Raw genomic sequence first — 19400 nt, forward strand, 5'->3', positions numbered from 1 at the left:
TGAGGCAACTGGGTGCGCATCAGCTCTGGGTCCCCCATGGATCCGGTACTGGGACTCGATCTTCTTGGGATGTGGGGATTACTTATGGCTTGGTCCAGTTCGCAAGCAATGTCTTTTCAGGACATGGTGCAAGGGAACAGTGGACGCTTCCTTAGGTGGAGAAGGATAGTCCAGGAGCTCAAACATTTCAGCCCTGGGCTCGTCCTCCACAACCACCGGGAAGGGGATGGCCGTAGACATCTCCCGGACAAAGGAAGCGAAAGACAGACTCTCAGGAGGAGAAAGCTGTCTTTCAGGGGAGGAGTGGGATCAGAAGGAAGACCCCTCAGACTCCTCGTCAGAGAAATATCTGGGGTCTTCCTCTTCTTCCCACGAGGCCTCACCTCGGTGTCAGACACAAGTTCACGAACCTGTGTCTGCAACCTCGCCCGGCTCGACTCAGTGGAGCCAAGTCCACGATGGGGGCGTCGAGAGGTAGACTCCCTCGCCCGCATCGGCGAAGCTCCCTCCGCCGACGTAGTCGGGAGCCTTCCTGGGAGGTGGCCGCAGTCTGCACCGCACGCGGGGGGGTACCCGACGTCGGGGACCTCACCCCGGTCGATGGGCCAGCGGCGCCACGCTCGACGGTACCGGAGGCGCAAGCACCGCGGTACCGGAGGGGTAGGGCGCAACAGCTCTCCCAGAATCTCTGGGAGAACGGCCCGGAGGCTCTCGTTCAGAGCGGCTGCAGAGAAAGGCATGGAGGTCGATGCAGGCGTCGACGTCAGAACCTGTTCCGGGCGTGGAGGCTGTTCCGGGCTGTCCAGAGTGGAGCGCATCGACACCTCCTGAACAGAGGGTGAGCGGTCCTCTCGGTGCTGATGCCTGCTGGGTGCCGACTCCCTCGGCGACCCAGAGCTCTCGGTGCCGACGCGGGGAGGAGACCGGTGTCGATGCTTCTTCGACTTCTTCCGAAGCATGTCACCGGAGCTCCCCGGCACCGACGAGGAGGACGTAGAATCCAGCCGTCGCTTCCTCGGGGCCGAGGTCAAAGGAGGTCGATCTCGGGGGGGCTGTACCGCAGGAGCCCTCAGGGTAGGGGGAGACCCACCCGAAGGCTCACCGCCACCAGCAGGGGAATGGACAGCCCTCACCTGCACTCCTGACGATGCACCCACCGTCCGACGACATCAGCAGACGAGGGTCCGGTACCACCGACGTCAATGCAGCTATCCGATGTCTCGGCGCCGATGCAGAGGGCCGATGCCTCGATGCACTCGATGCACTGGCGGCCGAGGATGAAGGTCTGGACGCTGACGACGTCGATGCACTCGATGACCTTGGTATCGATGCCGACGAAGAGCCCGAGAACAAAACGTTCCACTGGGCCAATCTCGCTACCTGAGTCCGCCTTTGTAACAGGGAACACAGACTACAGTTCTGAGGACGGTGCTCGGCCCCCAGACACTGAAGACACGACGAGTGCCTATCAGTGAGCGAGATTACCCGGGCGCACTGGGTGCACTTCTTGAAGCCGCTGGAAGGCTTCGATGTCATGGGCGGAAAAATCACGCCGGCGAAGTCAAAATCCGAAATGACGAATTAGAGCACCAAAACTTTGAGGGAGAAAAAATCTCGACCGAGGCCGAAAAGAGGCCTACCCCGACGACGAAAGAAAACTTACCGGGGCAAAGACTGGAAATACGGGAAGGGGCAAATGAAACCCAAGGGGGTTTTCGGAGCACTTTCTGAACGAATTTAAACCTTTTCCGAAGAAAAAACACGTCGATCTGAATAACGGACGCGCGAGGTCGACTCTCCGGGGCTCGACACGGCAAAAACACAGCCGTACCGAGTGCGGACGAAAGAAGACTGGCCGGCTCGAGCCGGAAGACGGCTGCGCATGCGCGGAGCGCGCGGGCGCGCGAGGGCTAGCAAAGGACTTTGCTAGTGAAGATTCCGATTGGAGGGGCTACCGTGGACGTCACCCATCAGTGAGAACAAGCAGCCTGCTTGTCCTCGGAGAATGGATTTATTACCTTATCTGTGGGCTAGGCTATAAAAATGTATCCATTTTGAATCTTAGCTCAGAAGAGACTAAGGTGAGCAGTGTTCCTGCTGGTCTCTTCTCTCTGTTAACAGGCTCCGTTATGCAAATCTAAAATAAATGACTGGTTTCACTGACCAGTTGTAGAATTGGATTTATTTATAGGATTTACAATTCAACACAAGCAGGCGACTTACTGATTGCACCTCAAGGCATCCTCTTAGGCTTTCTGAAATTAAGGTAATCTTGGGTTTGGCATGTTACATCCAGCAGGAATTTTCAGAAGGCAAGGCCTGATCCCATAAATGTGTTATCCATCAGATTTAGTCCTGAAAATTTATTTTGTATAAATGTTTAAATGAAATTCGAAATACTTGTTTTATGAAATTTTGAAAAGTAAAAGATTGCATGTTGAGGAAAGATTGTTGGTGTGCCTTAGGGATTTGTTTGATTTGATTTATTGTTTGATATACCACCTTACACCAAAAAGGTACCAAAGTAGTTTACAATACTAAATAAAATACAATCAACAAATATCAGCATTACAATGATAATAAAACATAATATAATAAAAATTATTAAAAGGCAGGAAAATCAGACAAAACTAGGCAAAATTTTGAGTGTAAAGACATGTCTTTACAGATTTACAAAGCTGCAAATAGAAACATTCTGTATACCCTCCTGTTACTGATTCCACAATAAAAGGGCAATGGTATGAAAAGACGCACTGTTCCTGGTGGATGTCAGTTTAATTGTTGATAGTGATGGAAATTCCAGCAGTGCAGTTGCGAGGAGCAGAGACTCCTTGGAAGGATATACTGATTAATTAAATCAGAAAGGTATTCAGGAGCATCCAGTTGAAAGGCCTTAAAGACCAAATACAAAATCTTGAGTAGGATTTGTGCTGATATAGGCAGCCAGTGTAGCTTGGCTAAAACAGGAGTATTATGATCAAACGTTGTCTTACTTGTTAACAGTCGAGCTACAGTGTTACTAGTCTCTTAATGCTGACTTGCCTCTTAAAGCCTCTGAAAAAGGGAATTGCAGTAGTCTAGCCTGCTTACCACAAATGCATACGTTATTTTTGCCATATTATTTATTTATTGCATTTGTATCCCACATTTTCCCACCTATTTGCGGGCTCAGTGTGGCTTACAATAAGACATGAATAATAGAAATACATTTGTTATGACTAGGTTATGGATTGCATTGAACAGAGTTGTGCGAGACATTCGAATATCATTGGGAGTATAACAATGGGACATCAACATAGAAACATTGGAAGGAGACAATGGGAAAAAAGGGCATTGTTAGAAACTTAGACATATAGTGTACATAGTTCCGTGAGTAAATGTATGATTGACTGGATAAAGGGATGAGGGATCAGAAGTGGATGTGTATTGCATTGGTGAACAGTGAGTGTGGTTTCTATGTGTTTTGGCTCTTTCCGTAAGTTTGTTCAAACAGGTGAGTCTTCAGTAGTTTACGGAAGGAGGCTTGTTCATTAATCGTTCTTAGGTTGCGTGGTAATGTATTCCAAGACTTCGTGCTCATGTAGGAAAAGGTTGACGCGTGTATCGTCTTGTACTTCAAGCCCTTGCAAGTTGGGTAGTGAAGGTTGAGGTGAGTTCGGGATGATCTTTTGGCGTTTCTGGGTGGTAGGTCTATTAAGTCAGACATGTACGCTGGGGCTTCACCTTAAATGATCTTATGGACTAATGTGCAAATTTTAAAGGTAACGCGGTCCTTGAGTGGAAGCCAATGTAGTTTCTCTCGTAGTGGTTTTGCCCTTTCATATTTGGGTTTTCCGAAGATGAGCCTGGCTGCTGTGTTCTGGGCTGTTTGAAGTTTCCTCAGTATTTGCTCTTTGCAGCCTGCGTATAATGAGTTGCAGTAATCCAAGTGGCTAAGGACGAGGGATTGCACTAGGCTGCGGAAGACGAATCTTGGGAAGAATGATCTTATCCTTTTCAATTTCCACATGCTGAAGAACATCTTCTTGGTTATGTTGTTTGCGTGAGTTTCGAGTGTTAGGTGGCGGTCGATAGTCACTCCGAGGATTTTTAGCGTTTCTGAGATTGGAAGTTTTAGGTTTGGTGTGTTTATCACGTTGAATTCAGTTGTGTTGTATTGGGAGGTGAGTATCAGGCATTGGGTTTTTTCTGCGTTTAGTTTCGGGCGGAATGCATCTGCCCATGTGTTCATGATATGTAGACTTTGATTTCGTTGGAGATTTCTTTGGTGTCGTGTTTGAATGGGATGTATATTGTCACATCATCGGCGTATATATATGGGTTGAGGTTGTGGTTTGATAGGAGTTTTGCTAAAGGGATCATCATTAGGTTGAATATAGTTGGCGATAGAGGTGATCCTTGTGGGACTCCACATTCAGGTATCCATGCCTTGGACGTGGTTGAATTTGATGTGACTTGATACGAGCGCAGGGTTAAGAACCCCTTGAACCAATTCAGGACATTTCCTCCGATGCCAAAATATTCAAGTATGTGTAGTAGGATTCCATGGTCAACCATGTCGAAGGCGCTTGACATGTCAAATTGCAGGAGGAGTATATTGTTGCCGGTTGCAATTATTTGTTTGAATTTAGTCATAAGGGTGACTAATACTGTTTCTGTGCTGTGATTGGATTTGGTTAACACAGATCTTAATTGCCTTATCATTCTCAATTGATAAAACAGAAAACGTACCACTTTTGTAACCTGAAAGTTGAAGTTGGTCATTGCATGGAAAACCCAAAGTTGTCAGCTCGTGTATAATACTATCCAAAGTCAGCTCTTGTACAATACTAATTTCTATCCTCTGAAAAGATGGCTTATGCTAGATTTATGAGAAATCCAAATAGCAACCGTTTTGCTCATATTTAAAACTAATTCATTCCTGTGTAGCCAAGTATTTCCAGCTTATTGTTCAATCGTGAAATTGTTCCTCCTTGATCTTCTTTACAAAGACTAACTGTATTATATCATCAGCAAAGATGTGGAAATTTGTCTAATTCTTGCCAATATTTTAGCCAGAGGAGCCAGATACAGATTGAACAAAAGAGGCAATAGAAGAGACCCTTGTGGCACTCTTTTCTGCAATTTCTTTAGTGGAGAAATTTCCTGATTCCAATTTACTACTTGTGAATGATCCGACAAATAGGAATAAAACCATTTAAAGACAATAGAACAATGCGCCACACGCATGTGGTACTTATCCCGGGCTGCATTTCAGGGACGCCCCCTGCAAAGCAACTGCTGCTGCAACAAGGAGCAAGGAACGCATCTCCCCCACAATATTCTCTCTATGTGGTTGAGTCAAGGTACAGATCACAGCTCAGCTGTGATTGGTCACAGAGCCTGTCTGCTGCCTAAAAGGGTGATCCTAGTCACCATGCAGGCTGTAGTGTAGCCAGCTTGATACAGCTGACTACAACCCACCAGAAATGAACCAGACCAGGGCTGATAGGTTGGTGGTGGCTAGACCAGAGGGACTAGTTTTGCTAACTTTCTGAATTATTATAAAGCTTGGTGATAAGACATATGGAAGTATTACAGCCATAGGCGGTTGGTGGCCCAACTGTTTGGGGAGGCTAAAGGGGGCTGGGTCAGGGGCGATGCCAGGAGTGGGGCTTACATCCATAATTATCTGACAGCACAGAAAAAAATAAGTAAAAGTAAAATAGTAACAAGTAATACCTTTTATTAAATTTAGATATTAGATATGTATCATATGTCAAAGAATAAAGTGGTTGCTCAAACTGTCTGAGAGCTTGATGGCTGAACAGTATAGTTGAAAGGAAAGTGCATTTCTATAGAATAGGCAGTCAACTTTTGGATGACACAAAAGCACCAGTGCTAAGGTCCAATTTCCAGAGTGCAGAGATACCAAGGGTGTCCCATCCCAAATGTGAAAAGTACCACCCCAATTAGTGAGATTCAAGGTTAGCAAGTGAAAGTTTTTCTCTGTTGTCATCAATTGTTAGTACGAGTTCTATTCATTTTTATTTTCTTGTCTTCCAGCAAAAGTCAGGGGAAAAACCTGTACCAGGTAAAGTGCTTTCTTTAACTTTTTTTTTTTTTTTTTTTGAGTAATTCATATTGTAACATTATGCTGTTAGTACCTTGTATATTTTTTTCTACTTATACATTTTGATATTAGTAACATACAAGGCTGAGAGTTGTGGATTATGAGATCTGGATTCCATTCCTAAGCCAGGCTTCTGCTCCCTGGGGGCCAATGCAAAAAAACTACTGTGAGCTCTGCTGCACAGTTACCACAGGGTATACATGCATGTTACTAGCTGAGCAATGCAGTAAAGGGGTTGAGCAAGGATTTAGCTCATGCAGTATGTGTGGCCACACATTGCATTCAAAGGAATGACTATGAAGCCATTTAAGTATGCCATGGCAATGTAGAAAATGGGAACGCATGCCTCTGACACACAGTTACTGCCAGAATATTTTTTGCCAGGTCTAAGCCTGAACTGACCCCTCCCCCCAATTCTACACCTGTGCTCACCCACCTCTACAAGGCCCAATCCATCCCGAACACCCTCTCCCCTCCCCTCAACTTAAAAAAGCTTTCTCTGGTGTCTAGTGGCATCCCCCACCCGCCAACCCAAGCCCCCTACCCCTGGCTTAATAAAATAACCCCTGATCCAAACCCTTCCCCACTACTTTAAAAAAATCTCCGGTATCTAGGGACAACAACCCCCCCCCCCCCCCCCCCCCCCCCAGGCATACCCACCCCAGATTTGACTTTCCAGAAAAGTCTCTAGTATCTAATGGTTCCCCCCAACATGACCAGCCCTCCTCCCACCCTGACCTGATGCCTGAAAAACATTGTGGCAACCACTTCTTTACAAAAAAAAAAAAAAAAAAAAAAGTTCCTGGTGTCTAGTGGCGATGCCCCCCCTCTGACCCTGTACCTTAAATGAGGCAGGAGTGATGCTCACTTCCTTCTGCCTCTGGCGCCATTATCTTCAAAATGCTGGTACCTATGCCACCACTGGGGAGTAGGGGGGGTCAGTCTGTCATATAAGGGAAAAATTCCCTTATATGGCAGATTGACCCTGCCCGTGAATCCCAGAATGCACTGCACAGGGCTGTAAAGGGACCGCCTAATTGTGCATTTTTAAAATACTTGTATATGGGAAAGAGCAAGTGTAAAACCCAGAATGAGCATTGTTCCACATATATGTGTATTCCCTTTGTGAAATAAAGAATACATGTGTAGATTTTATTCCCACCCAAATCTGCCCATATCATGTCCAATCGATGAGAAGAGAGCAAACCAGAACAAGGAAAACTAGATTTGTTTGACAACATGTGAGGGTTTCAAACAAAGGCCCTTGATTTGTTATCAGATAAATCTACAGTTTGGAATATGTCTTTGTTCTGGTTTGCTCGCTTCTCCCCGGTCTGGCATTTGTGAACCAGCTGCCTTTTTGCAGTCTGGGCACATGAATCCCAAGCCACACCTCCTTGCAAACTACATTTAGTGCAGATATACACATGTAAACACCACTGTTTACACATGTAAATATTGGTTTCTAAAATAAGGACCTTTGTGTAATATTAAAAAAATGGACCTTTCCAATATCAAATTAACTTGGGCCATGTAATGTAACAAACCAGTCCTTGTTCTTTGAAGGTACTTGGTGTGTAGACTGTTATTGCTGTTAGCAACTTGATCACTTCTACGAGTTATACATTTTGTTTTTAGTCCTTGGCAGTGCACAATAAGTTTTTAATTTGGTGACACAAGGTTTCTTTCTTATATTCTCGGAAAAACATACTGAGTGATTTTAGACTCAAGCACTGTGACTAGAGGTTACTCTCACACCGCTGCTGGGAGCATTCAATTTGTCCCATCAGCAGAGGGGTTGGTGAGATCAATATGTCTGTCTGTCTTCCAGTAGGGGCAAAAGACGTGCCATCACTGCTCTTTTGTTTTAATATGAAATGAACACTCCCAGCAAATCAAATTCTTCTTCGTAAGCTAGGTCAGAACCCACTCAGGTGTAAAGTTCCATTCATCAGGTAAAAATGGATGAATGGAACTTTACACTTGTTTCTACTTTCCTAGTTGTTCTGCACTTTGAGCATGATATAGAAAGGTTTGCAATCAGAGGATTGTTATGATTTTTTTTTTCCTTCTAGTGGATCAAATAAAAAAGGAGCCTGAGCAAGCACCAGAAGCTGTAAAGCAAGAGGAGAAAGAGACTGTGAAGAACTCACAACAGAGCGGTGGCCCAAAGGCCCTCCGGAGAAGCGAATGAGACTCCAGTGATACAAGAAACTAGCTATGGCATGAGACCTAAAGTGAACTCATTGGGAAAAAAATGTGCCCATGATCAGTATTCTGAAGCTCATTTGCACAGGCAGTGTGAAATGTGTTCAGTGGAAGCCTATATCCTAATTTGGCATTGTGGCTAATAGAGCAAAAACCAAATGTCTGACATACATTCATTCAGTGCTAGGAAAGTTGTTGGTCATTCTTGTGTTTCCCCATCTGCTCACAGGAGGGCGATTAACGTTTTCTTTAGATTTTCTGATTGGGAACCTGTGGGTGCATCCTCAGGCTGTTAGACAAAAAAAAAAAAAAAGAATAGTGTGCAGAGGGCTCCTTTTTGAGTGGTCTAGAAAGTTACAAAGAAACAGACTTCATGCCACGTATACGCGGAGGAAGGGGAAATATGCCATTTTGTCACACTATAAGTGTGCACATTTCAAGGTGACTAAGCTATATTTTTAATTCCAAGTTTTAAAATTGTAATGCTGTAGTGGAATCATTCAGTTGGTAGTAAAATCATGAAGCTTTCCCTTTAATGCATTTTAATGTTTTGGGTTTGTCCATTTATCTGTGATATCAATGGCACAGATAAGCAGTAACAGAGGTAGGCAAACAAATCTGGAGTTCTAGTGGAGGTGGGATTTCAGCAGGACTGGCAGGGTTCCCAGGCTCCACCAGCCAACGGAAATGAACCACAGGTGGCTGGGGGGGGGGGTGGGCAAGGCAGGAAAAGGAAGAAGAAGAGAATGGGAATGAGAAGGTAGGAGGAGAGCGTATGAGGGAGTGGAGTGGAGTGGAGACATCACAAGAATGTGTAATTGGGAAATAATCCGTCCTCTGAGCAACTGCAAGAGACAAAAATGGAGCAACTGTACCATCCTCAAATGGGCAAGGAATCAAAGTATTTTTCTTTTTGAGTGGCAGTGCAATTCTAGACTTGTTCCTTTCTTGTTTTTCTTTTGTCTCTATGGAGATGCCAGTGTTTAGAGATTTAATAAAATTGGGTGTACTGCTGTTATATGTAAAACAGATAAAATACAGAACAAATTGACAAAAATTACACAATGTGTCTAGCGCATTGGCAAGATCTGTTCTAGTAGGATCCCCACTTTTATAATCTTCTCAGTTTGGTAGTCCTTTTGACAATACTGCTAATTTGTATAGTTGTATTAGATGTAAGCAGCACACAGTACCCCCCCCCCCCCCCCCCCCATCCATCCACACACACACAATTCTTCATTGGATAAAAGTATTTGTAATCAGACAAAGTTGAAATAATGTGTTATATATTTTATGGATGTTGGAATAAAGGCCTTTTTTTCATATGCTTTACATTACACATTAATCTTGTATTCCACAAAAGCCTTCACAGTTGAGTGCAGATCATAAAAGAGTAGAGAATGAGACAATTTGGGAATTTATAGTTTGAGTACAGTAAAGTTAAAACATTAAACCAACATATTTCTTAAAGAGAAATGTTTTCAATTATTTTTAAAAAATTATTAGTTCTGTTGATTATAGGAACTGAATTCCAAACCGAAGCAGCCTTATATGATAGGTGTGAAGCCAGCTGTGTCCTAAGTTTTTAATCATAGCTATAGAAGGAAGTCTCAAAACTACCTGGCCCCTACCTAATTGTCTATTCAACAAAGAGAAAAACTTAGCCAAATATAATGGAAGAGCCCCATACAGAGACCTAGTGGCTGCTGGTAACCCATGAAGTTTGGCAAGGTAAGGAGATATATGCTTTTCCCTAATCAGAGAAAAGATAACTGTAACTACAAGATTTTGATTCGTCTGTTGCTTTCCAAATTGGATTATTGATGGGGCAAGAGAAGAAAAAGAAAGATCAGTGCAGCTCTGGGGAGCCCACCTAATCGGAAAAACCTTTTAATGAATCATAGTCATGACAGTGGTAAAGTGATAGAAAAGATGGAAGGGGCTAGAAAAATTGCAGGACCAGAGGGGAGGGAGAGCCTCCCATTCTTTTTCCACTTCAGCAATGTTTGGGGGGATATTTATTTGAAATGTTTACATTCTACCCCTGCCCTGCACCAAAGGTCCAGGGTGATGTGGACAGTTTATCAGTCTGTTTGTGGTTTAGATTCCATCTACTTCATCTCGTGTCTCCTTGCTTAGATTATTGCCCTAGGCACGCTCAGGAGCCACACCTCCCCCATCCTAGGAGAGAGAGTTTACATTTTAGTGTTTTTTCTCTACTTAATAAGTTAGGTGCCCTTTTTTTCTAAAATGTGCTAGAATCTGGGCTTAATGTGTGATAAAGCAAGATTTTACCACACATTTAAGCCCAGATTTAATGCAGCACTTTGGGGGATTTCAAAAATATATTTTATTGCATGACATGCACTAAAGCATAGAGTTAATATGAGGCACTTACCTCCCCCCCCCCCCCCCCCCCCAGATTCCATATAACATGGCTGAAAGTGTGTGCGCAAATCTGGTCATATTTGGGATTTGCATGTGTAATTTAATTACTGAATAAGCCAATTAGTGTTAATTGCCACTGAAGCAAATAGTGACACTAACTGGCAGAATTTACATGCACAACTTTCTAAGAGGCAGATGCACTAAAGCTAAATGAGCCTTTAATGACCCTCCAACGAGGAAATTTGATCCGTTGCATGCATCAAAGGGCTTTTACGTCAGAAGGAGGCGGGGCCTGGGCCAGGGAAGAAGAGACGTCATGGAGACTCTACAACCAACACAATAGATCTTCCTGCCCGTGCAGCGCTTCTGAAAGAGGTGAGAGGCGCTGCTCGGGTCGTTAATAGGGAGGGGGGGTCTCGGTGGAGGGGGGGAGCGGCGTAGTCGACCTCAGGGGGGGCAGCGGGGGCGGGGCACGGTGCGAAAGAATGACGGAGGCGGAGTTAGCTCTGTAGAACACAGGAACAGGAAGGGAGGGGGACCGGGGCAGCCAGCTAGCATTTTGCTTTTTCGGGGGGGGGGGGGGGGAGCGGCGGGGGGGGGGGCAAGGCCGTCCATACAGGACGCTCCTGATGAGCGCCCTTGCCCCCTCCCGATCCTTTGTTTTTGGATATTGCTGACCGGGTAGCCACGTGTATGTGTTGTGGCTTTTTTTTTTTGTTTTTACGTTTGCAGCATGCGCAGAGCAGCCAGCAAAACGCTTGGCTGCTCTGCGCATGATTTAGGGGCCGATTACTGATGTGTATTGTGATTCTTTGATACATTGTACGTTTGAATACCGATCTGAGCATGTGTGACTTTTTTTTTTGGTGCATTCTTCGTTTTTTAAAAATCGTTAGGGACTTTAATGATTTTGATTTTTTTACGTTTGGTTGCTGCATCTGCCTCTAAGTGTATTCTGTAAAGTGGTGCTTGTAAATTCTAATGCATGCTGCCAAAAAGGGAGCATGGAATGAGCTGGTTGTGGGCATTCTGAAAATTTACAAGCAGGATTATAGAGTACAGTGACCTGCTCTGCACCTAACTCAGGTGCTGGTATTTACACCATTTTACTTGGCGTAAATTGACATGCCTAGGCTGCTAGGTGTTTTCTATAAACTGCACTTAAATCTAGGTGCAGTTTATAGAATATACCTATGTGGAAAACTTTTCAGATGCCATAAATAGAATCTAGCCCTTAATGCCTCCTATTTAGAAAGCGCTTCCTTCTTTATCCGATCAGTCAAGTACGGCTCTCGGTCACTCTATGGATCAGTGTTCACCATGCCTTCCAGTTTCTCACAGCTTCTTTCAGTTCTGCTATGTTCATTCCAGTATCTTCCTTGATAGTATCAATCCAACGAATTCTTGGACGGCCTCTTTTTCTTTTGCCACTAACCATTCCAAGCCTTTCCTCATAGGGAAGTCGTCCCATCCCCTGGATCATCTTTGTCACCCTTCTCTGCACCTTTTCTAATTCCACTATATCTTTTTTGAGGTGCGGCGACCAGAATTGAACACAATACTCGAGGTGCGGTCGCACCATGGAGCGATACAATGGCAGAATAATATCCTCATTTTTGTTTTCCATCCCTTTCCTAATAATACCCAACATTCTATTTGCTTTCCTAGCCACAGCAGCACATTGAGCAGAAGGTTTCAATGTATCATCAATGATGACACCTAGATCCCTTTCTTGGACCGTGACTCCTAACGCTGAACCCTGCATGATGTAGTTATAGTTTGGGTTCCTCTTTCCCACATGCATCACTTTGCTCTTGTTCACATTAAACGTCATCTGCCATTTAGACGCCCAGTCTCGTAAGGTCCTCTTGCAATTTTTCACAATCTTCCCGTGATTTGATGACTTTGAATAACTTTGTGTCATCAGCAAATTTGATTACCTCACTAGTTACCCCCATCTCTAGGTCATTTATGAATATATTAAAAAGTACAGATCCCTGAGGGACCCCACTAACTACCCTTCTCCATTGCGAATATTGACCTTTTAACCCTACTCTGTTTCCTATCTTTCAACCAGTTTTTAATCCACAGTAAGACACTACCTCCGATCCCATGTCTCTCTAATTTCCTCTGTAGTCTTTCATGAGGGACCTTATCAAATGCCTTCTGAAAATGTAGGTACACAATATCAACTGGCTCACCTTTGTCTATATGTTTGTTTACCCCTTCAAAGAAATGCAGCAGATTGGTGAGGCAAGACTTCCCTTCACTAAATCCATGTTGACTTTGTCCCATTAGTCCATGCTTTTGAATGTGCTCTGTAATTTTGTTCTTGATAATAGTCTCTACCATTTTGCCTGGCACCGACATCAGACTCATCGGTCTGTAATTTCACGGATCTCCTCTGGAACCTTTTTTAAATATCGGCGTTACATTGGCCACTCTCCAATCTTCCAGTACCACGCTCGATCTGAAGGATAAATTACAAATCACTAACAGTAGCTCTGCCAGCTCATTTTTTTAGTTCTATCAGTACCCTGGGATGAATACCATCCGGTCCAGGAGATTTGCTACTCTTCAGTTTGCAGAACTGCTCCATTACGTCTTCCAGGTTTACAGATATTTCATTAAGTTTTTCCGACTCGTCAGCCTCGAATACCCTGTCCGGCACCGGTATCCCTCCCAAATCTTCCTCGGTGAAGACCGAGGGAAAGAACTCATTTAGTTTTTCTGCTATTTTTTTGTCTTCCTTGATCGCCCCTTTTACACCCCAGTCATCCAGCGGGCCAACCGATTCTTTTGCCGGCTTCCTGCTTTTAATGTATCTAAAAAAAAAAAATTACTATCTGTTTTCGCCTCTAGCGCTATCTTTCTTTAAAAATCCCTCTTTGCCTTTATGAGCGCTTTGCATCTGACTTGACATTCCTTATGCTACTTCTTATTTTCTTCATTCGGTTCCTTCTTCCATTTTTTGAAGGATTCCTTTTTAGCTCCAATAGCCTCCTGCACCTCATTTTTTAACCACGCCGGCTGTTGTTTAGTTTTCCGTCCTCCTTTTCTGATACGTGGAATATGTTTGGCCTGGGCCTCCAGGACGGTGTTTTTGAACAGCATCCACGCCTAACCCTCTCAGTTGCTCCTCTAAGATTTTTTTTTTTTTTTTTTTTACCATTCTTCTCATTTTATCGTAGCTTCCTTTTTTAAAGTTAAACGCTAACATATTTAACTTCCTATGTTTACCTTTTTGAAAGCAAATTTCAAAGGCGATCATGTTATGATCACTGTTCTCAAACGGCCCCCGGACCGTTACCTCCAGTACTAGATCATGCGCTCCACAAATGACTAAGTCTAGAATTTTTCCTTCTCTCGTTGGCTCCTGTACCAGCTGCTCCATAAAGCTGTCCTTTATTTCATCAAGGAAGTTTATCTGCCTAGCGTGCCCAGCAATGGATGATAGGGATATGTGGCCTAAAGTTCAGGTGCTGATCTAAAATAACACCCAAAACTTGTGGGCTGAAGTACCATGGCAGATCCAGTAATAGGGATGATAGGTTTAGGATCTCCCTTCCATAAACACAGGACACCTTTGGTTGCATAGGGATTTAGCTTTAACTTATAGGATGATAACCAATCGGAGATGAGATCCAACTTGGTATTTAGTGCAGAGATGTCTTGGGGCAAATTGTAGTCAACAATGCTAAGGATCTGTATATTGTCAGCATATATATATATATATATATATAATATATGGAGTCAAATCTAATGATGTAGAGTAATAAAGGCAACATGAATATATTGAAAATTGTAGGATCAAGTATGACGCCTTGAGGCACCCCACATGGAAGAGTGTATATCTGAGACTGCAAATCTTGCCATAATACTGTATTAGTCTGATTGTTAAGATATGAGGAAAACCACTCATAGACTGTATCTATGATTCCTATTTCATGTAGGTGGCTAAGTAGAAGATCATTAGGTTGAATGCAGTTGTCAGATCTAATGCTAAGAGAAATATGATCTTATCCTAAGCCAAGTGGCGATTTATGTATGTGGTGAAACCTATTAAACAGTTTCAGTGCTTTGATGTCTTTTGAAATCATGTCAGCAAACAATGCTCCAAATATCTGGACACATTTTCCACTTTACACCAGTCACAATTCGGATTTAGAACTGCACGTAACTCGGAAACCCTGCTCTTAGTGCTAACAACATATGTCAAACAATACTTATGTAAGGGTGACCAAGTTTTACTACTTCAGTTTGACATTTCAGCAGCATTTGATACAGTGGATCATGCAATGTTGCTTGAATGTCTGAACCAGATTGGAATAACTGGATCAGTCTTCAAATGGTTCAGCGAATTCCTCTCAAACAGAAGCAACTCAGTGAAACAAAACAAACATCTTTCCAAATACTGGATTCTGAAATGTGGGGGTCCTCCAAGGGTTCCCACGCTCTCCAATCTTGATCAATTTCTTCATGTCTTCCCTCAATTCAATACACCTGGGAACTGGAGAGCTTCTTCTATCATACATCCTCACAACAAGACCCAACCCAATCAGCAACAATTGTGATGAACACCATTCAAAACTGGGCCCTTGCAGACAAACTAGAACTTAACACACAAAAGACCAAGATTCTCTGGTTCCAAAATCAAGGACTTGAGGCTCCAACCTCAATAAAACTACTCAACAACAGTATTCCCAGTTGAATCAGATGCTAGAGTGCTTGGGGTCATACTTGACTCCTCCCTAACATTCGCGTTCTACATCAACCAACTATGGAAGAAAACAATGTTTAAATTGAGACAACCATGTCTAATTAGGTCATCCTTTGATCAAAAAGCCTTTGCGCTACTGGTACAAATTCTTATCCTACCACACCTGGATTACTGTAATGTCCTACTACTTGGCATTAAGAGCAAATATCAAAGAAAACTACAGATCATACAGAACACTGCAGCAAGATTAATTTACAAACTGAATAGAAATACTAGTGTTTCATCTTATCTTACAAAACTACATTGGTTACCAATAGCTGAAAGAACTAAGTTCAAGGTCGCTTGCATAATCTTTCAGATTCTTCAAGGTACCACTTAAGAACTGCTGATTAACATATCCTCTATCTATACTGTCCACTCCAATAGACTGAAAGAGCAACTGATCTTAGCCACACTGTTTCACAAAGGAATTTGCCTAAGTACATAAGTATTGCTACACTGGGACACACCAAAGGTCTATCAAGCAGAAGCATCCTGTTTCCAATAGTGGCCAATCCAGGTCACAAATACCTGGCAAGATCCCAAAAAAGTTCAATACATGTTATGCTTCTTATCCCAGAAATAAGCAGTGTATTTTCCCCAAGTCAATTTAATAATGGTCTATGGACTTTCCCTTTAGGAAGCTGTCCAAACCTTTTTTAAATTCCTGCTAAGCTAACCTCCTTAATCACATTCTCTGGCAACGAATTCCAGAGTCGAGTGAAGAAAAATTTTCTCTGATTCGTATTAAATTTACTACTTTGTAGCTTCATCAAATGCCCCCTAGTCCTAGTATTTTTGGAAAGAGTAAACACGTCTACCCGTTCCACTCCACTCATTATTTTATAGACCTCTAGCATATCTCCCTCAGCCGTCTTTTCTCCAAGCTGAAGAGCCCTTATAACATCCTCACTTTTGTTTTCCATTCCTAATAATACCTAACATTCTATTTGCTTTCTTACCTGCCGCAGCACACTGAGCAGAAGGTTTCAACATATCATCAACAATGACACAGAGATCCCTTTCTTCGTTGGTGACTTCTAACGTGGAACCCTGCATTACATAGCTATAGTTTTCCTACATGCACCACTTTGCACTTGCTCACATTAAACGTCATCTGCCATTTAGATGCCCAATCTCCCAGTCTTGTACGGTCCTCTTGTAAAGAAGACCTATAACTTGCTCTTCTTGGTATCATAGATCGCAATATGGAACTCACTCCCTATGGCTATTAGATCAGACAACAACTACCTCAGCTTCAGTAAAAAATTAAAAACTTTCTTCTTTACAAAGTCCGATACATAACAACCCCAATCTTGATCCCCTAATGAACTCTAGAATTATCATACATAACACAGCTACATGACAACCACTGCTCATGGACCCCCTAACGAACTGTAGAAACACCAGACTGATAATAGTCACAACTTTCATGCTATACTTCCATAGCAATCACCCAACGCCCTACTTATATTGTAATTGTTGTTCAATAATGATGTAAACTGCACTGAACAATCAGTGGTACTAAGCCATATAGACTAATGGAATTTATGCGGGATGCAAAGAAACAAACCTTAAAGAAACTTCAGCCCACTCAAAATATGGCAGCCAGGCTTATATTTGGTAAAACGCGATTCGAAAGCGCAAAACCCCTCCGTGAAAAACTACACTGACTCCCTATCAAAGAACGCATCGTATTCAAAATCTGCACCCTGGTTCACAAAATTATCTACGGTGAAGCCCCAGGATACAGGAAAGACCTGATCGATCTACCAATTAGAAACACATCCAAATCAACACAAATATATCTAAACCTTCACTACCCAAACTGCAAAGGACTTAAATACAAATCAACCTTCACATCCAACTTTTCCTACATAAGCACACAATTGTGGAACGCACTACCAAAAGCCTTGAAAATGACGTATGACTACCTAAACTTCTGGAAAACACTAAAAACTTACCTGTTTCAGAAGGCATAACCTACCGACCCAACCTAAATGCCTGCTCTCTGCAACACAACAAAACCAAAGGACATAGTAACATAGTAGATGACGGCAGAAAAAGACCTGCATGGTCCATCCAGTCTGCCCAACAAGATAACTCATGTGCTACTTTTTGTGTATACCCTACTTTGATTTGTACCTGTGCTCTTCAGGGCACAGACCGTATAAGTCTGCCCAGCTCTATCCTCGCCTCCCAACCACCAGCCCCGCCTCCCAACCACTGGCTCTGGCACAGACCGTACAAGTCGGCTCAGCACTATCGCCGCCTCCCAACCACCAGTCCTGCTTCCCACCACCGGCTCTGGCACAGACTGTATAAGTCTTCTCAGCATTATCCCCGCCTCCCTACCACCAGCTCCGCCTCCCGATCTTGACTAAGCTCCTGAGGATCCATTCCTTCGGCATAACACAACTCTTCCGCTGTACGATTCCCTAATGTGGCTGTGCCACATGAACTTTATCTTACCATAATATCACTTTGTATTTGTTCACACCGGAGCCTGCCAACGCCTCTCCGATACTATGTAAGCCACATTGCGCCTGCAAATGGGTGGGAAAATGTGGGATACAAATGTAACAAATAAATAGGGGATATTAGTGGTATACAAAGCTTAAATTGAATTGAAACCTGTTTGATTGGGATGCAGTGAATTTTCTTTTTAAACTAGAAAATCAGTTAGTTGACCTTGAACTAAAGATTGAAAATAAGGTGAAAGTTGGGTAGGTGGGTGGGCAGCTCTGGCGGTTGGAGTCTTGATCGTTGGATGAACTGATCCTTGCTTCCAAGTAGTAGGAAATTGACCAAGTTCAAGACTGGTAGTGATCAGTAAGGAGAGTTAAGGAAGCAGTGTATCTGGGCATTTCTTAACAAAATGTGATGGAATGTGATTTTGGTGGGGTTGTCTTAATCTTAGTATGAGTAATTATGATAGTAGATGGGAAAGAGTGGTTGAAGGTAGAGAATTTACTGATGTGAGATATGTAACAGGTCCATTGCGTTATTCACAAGAGTAGAGCTCTTAATCGGAGTGTTGATTGAGAAATGAAGATCTTTGTAGAGAACTGAATAGCAATAGTCTGCTGATGATAGTGGCGATATAGCGAGTGCTGAAGATTCTGAAAGTTCATCAGCAAAAATTACTCTCAGCAAAGTTTTATTTAGAAGCATGATGTTCTGGGTGGAAGGATTATGGGCCTGAATGTTAATTGAGAGAGGGTTTTAAGTTGAAGATTCCTCTTTGGTACCCAATACCCTTGTACTGGCCTTACTCTTCTTAAGCTTGGCGCTCATGAACGTGGTGGCATGGTGCATCTGAGAGAGAGAGAAAGAGTTCTGGGTTTGAGTGTGACACGCACCTAATGAGAGAAAGCTACATTTCTATATTAACAATCAAAAATTGCACTGTAAATTTGCAGAAAGATATCATATTTAATGCTCCATCATTGTAGAGTGGGTCAGTTTCAGTATACATGGAACCCTTAAAACATACAATTAGACTGGGTTTCTTGATCTTGGCATACTGTATATCCCTATAAAACAATTTTATCCTAAAATTGAAATTAAAAGTCTTTATCCCCACTAGGTAAAATTAGTTTCTCCGAACTGCTCTGCACTTATTTTCTTACTTGATCTTTATATGAAACTAGTAAAAAAGGCCCGTTTCTGAGAAATGAAACGGGCGCTAGCAAGGTTTTCCTCGGAGTGTGTATGTTTGAGAGAGTGTGTGTGAGATTAACTGTGTGTGAGAGAGAATGTGCGAGAGTGTGTGTGTGTGAGAGACAGAGAGTATGACTGGGTGCGAGTCATACCCAGAGTGTGTGCCAGGGGCCCATCACTCCCTCCCAGTTCCAGGGTCTCCCTCCCGCCTCCCTGTGCACCCCAGCTGCCCTTGTTAATCACCCAGGGCAAGACTCTGGGAGGAGTTAA

General features: G+C 43.2%; 1 protein-coding gene across 1 annotated transcript in view; it reads left to right on the forward strand.

Annotated features, from left to right (window-relative positions):
• MED6 (mediator complex subunit 6) overlaps window positions 1–9652 on the forward strand; it is a 104209-nt gene extending 94557 nt beyond the window's left edge. Inside the window, 3 exon segments of the mRNA XM_030214926.1 lie at window positions 6046–6073; window positions 8188–8277; window positions 8280–9652. Coding sequence (XP_030070786.1) covers window positions 6046–6073; window positions 8188–8277; window positions 8280–8317 — 156 coding nt within the window. The 3' untranslated portion in view covers window positions 8318–9652.
• Window positions 9653–19400: the final 9748 nt, after the last annotated feature.

Source organism: Microcaecilia unicolor, chromosome 9 (assembly GCF_901765095.1).
Source record: "Microcaecilia unicolor chromosome 9, aMicUni1.1, whole genome shotgun sequence".
NCBI lineage: Eukaryota > Metazoa > Chordata > Amphibia > Gymnophiona > Siphonopidae > Microcaecilia > Microcaecilia unicolor.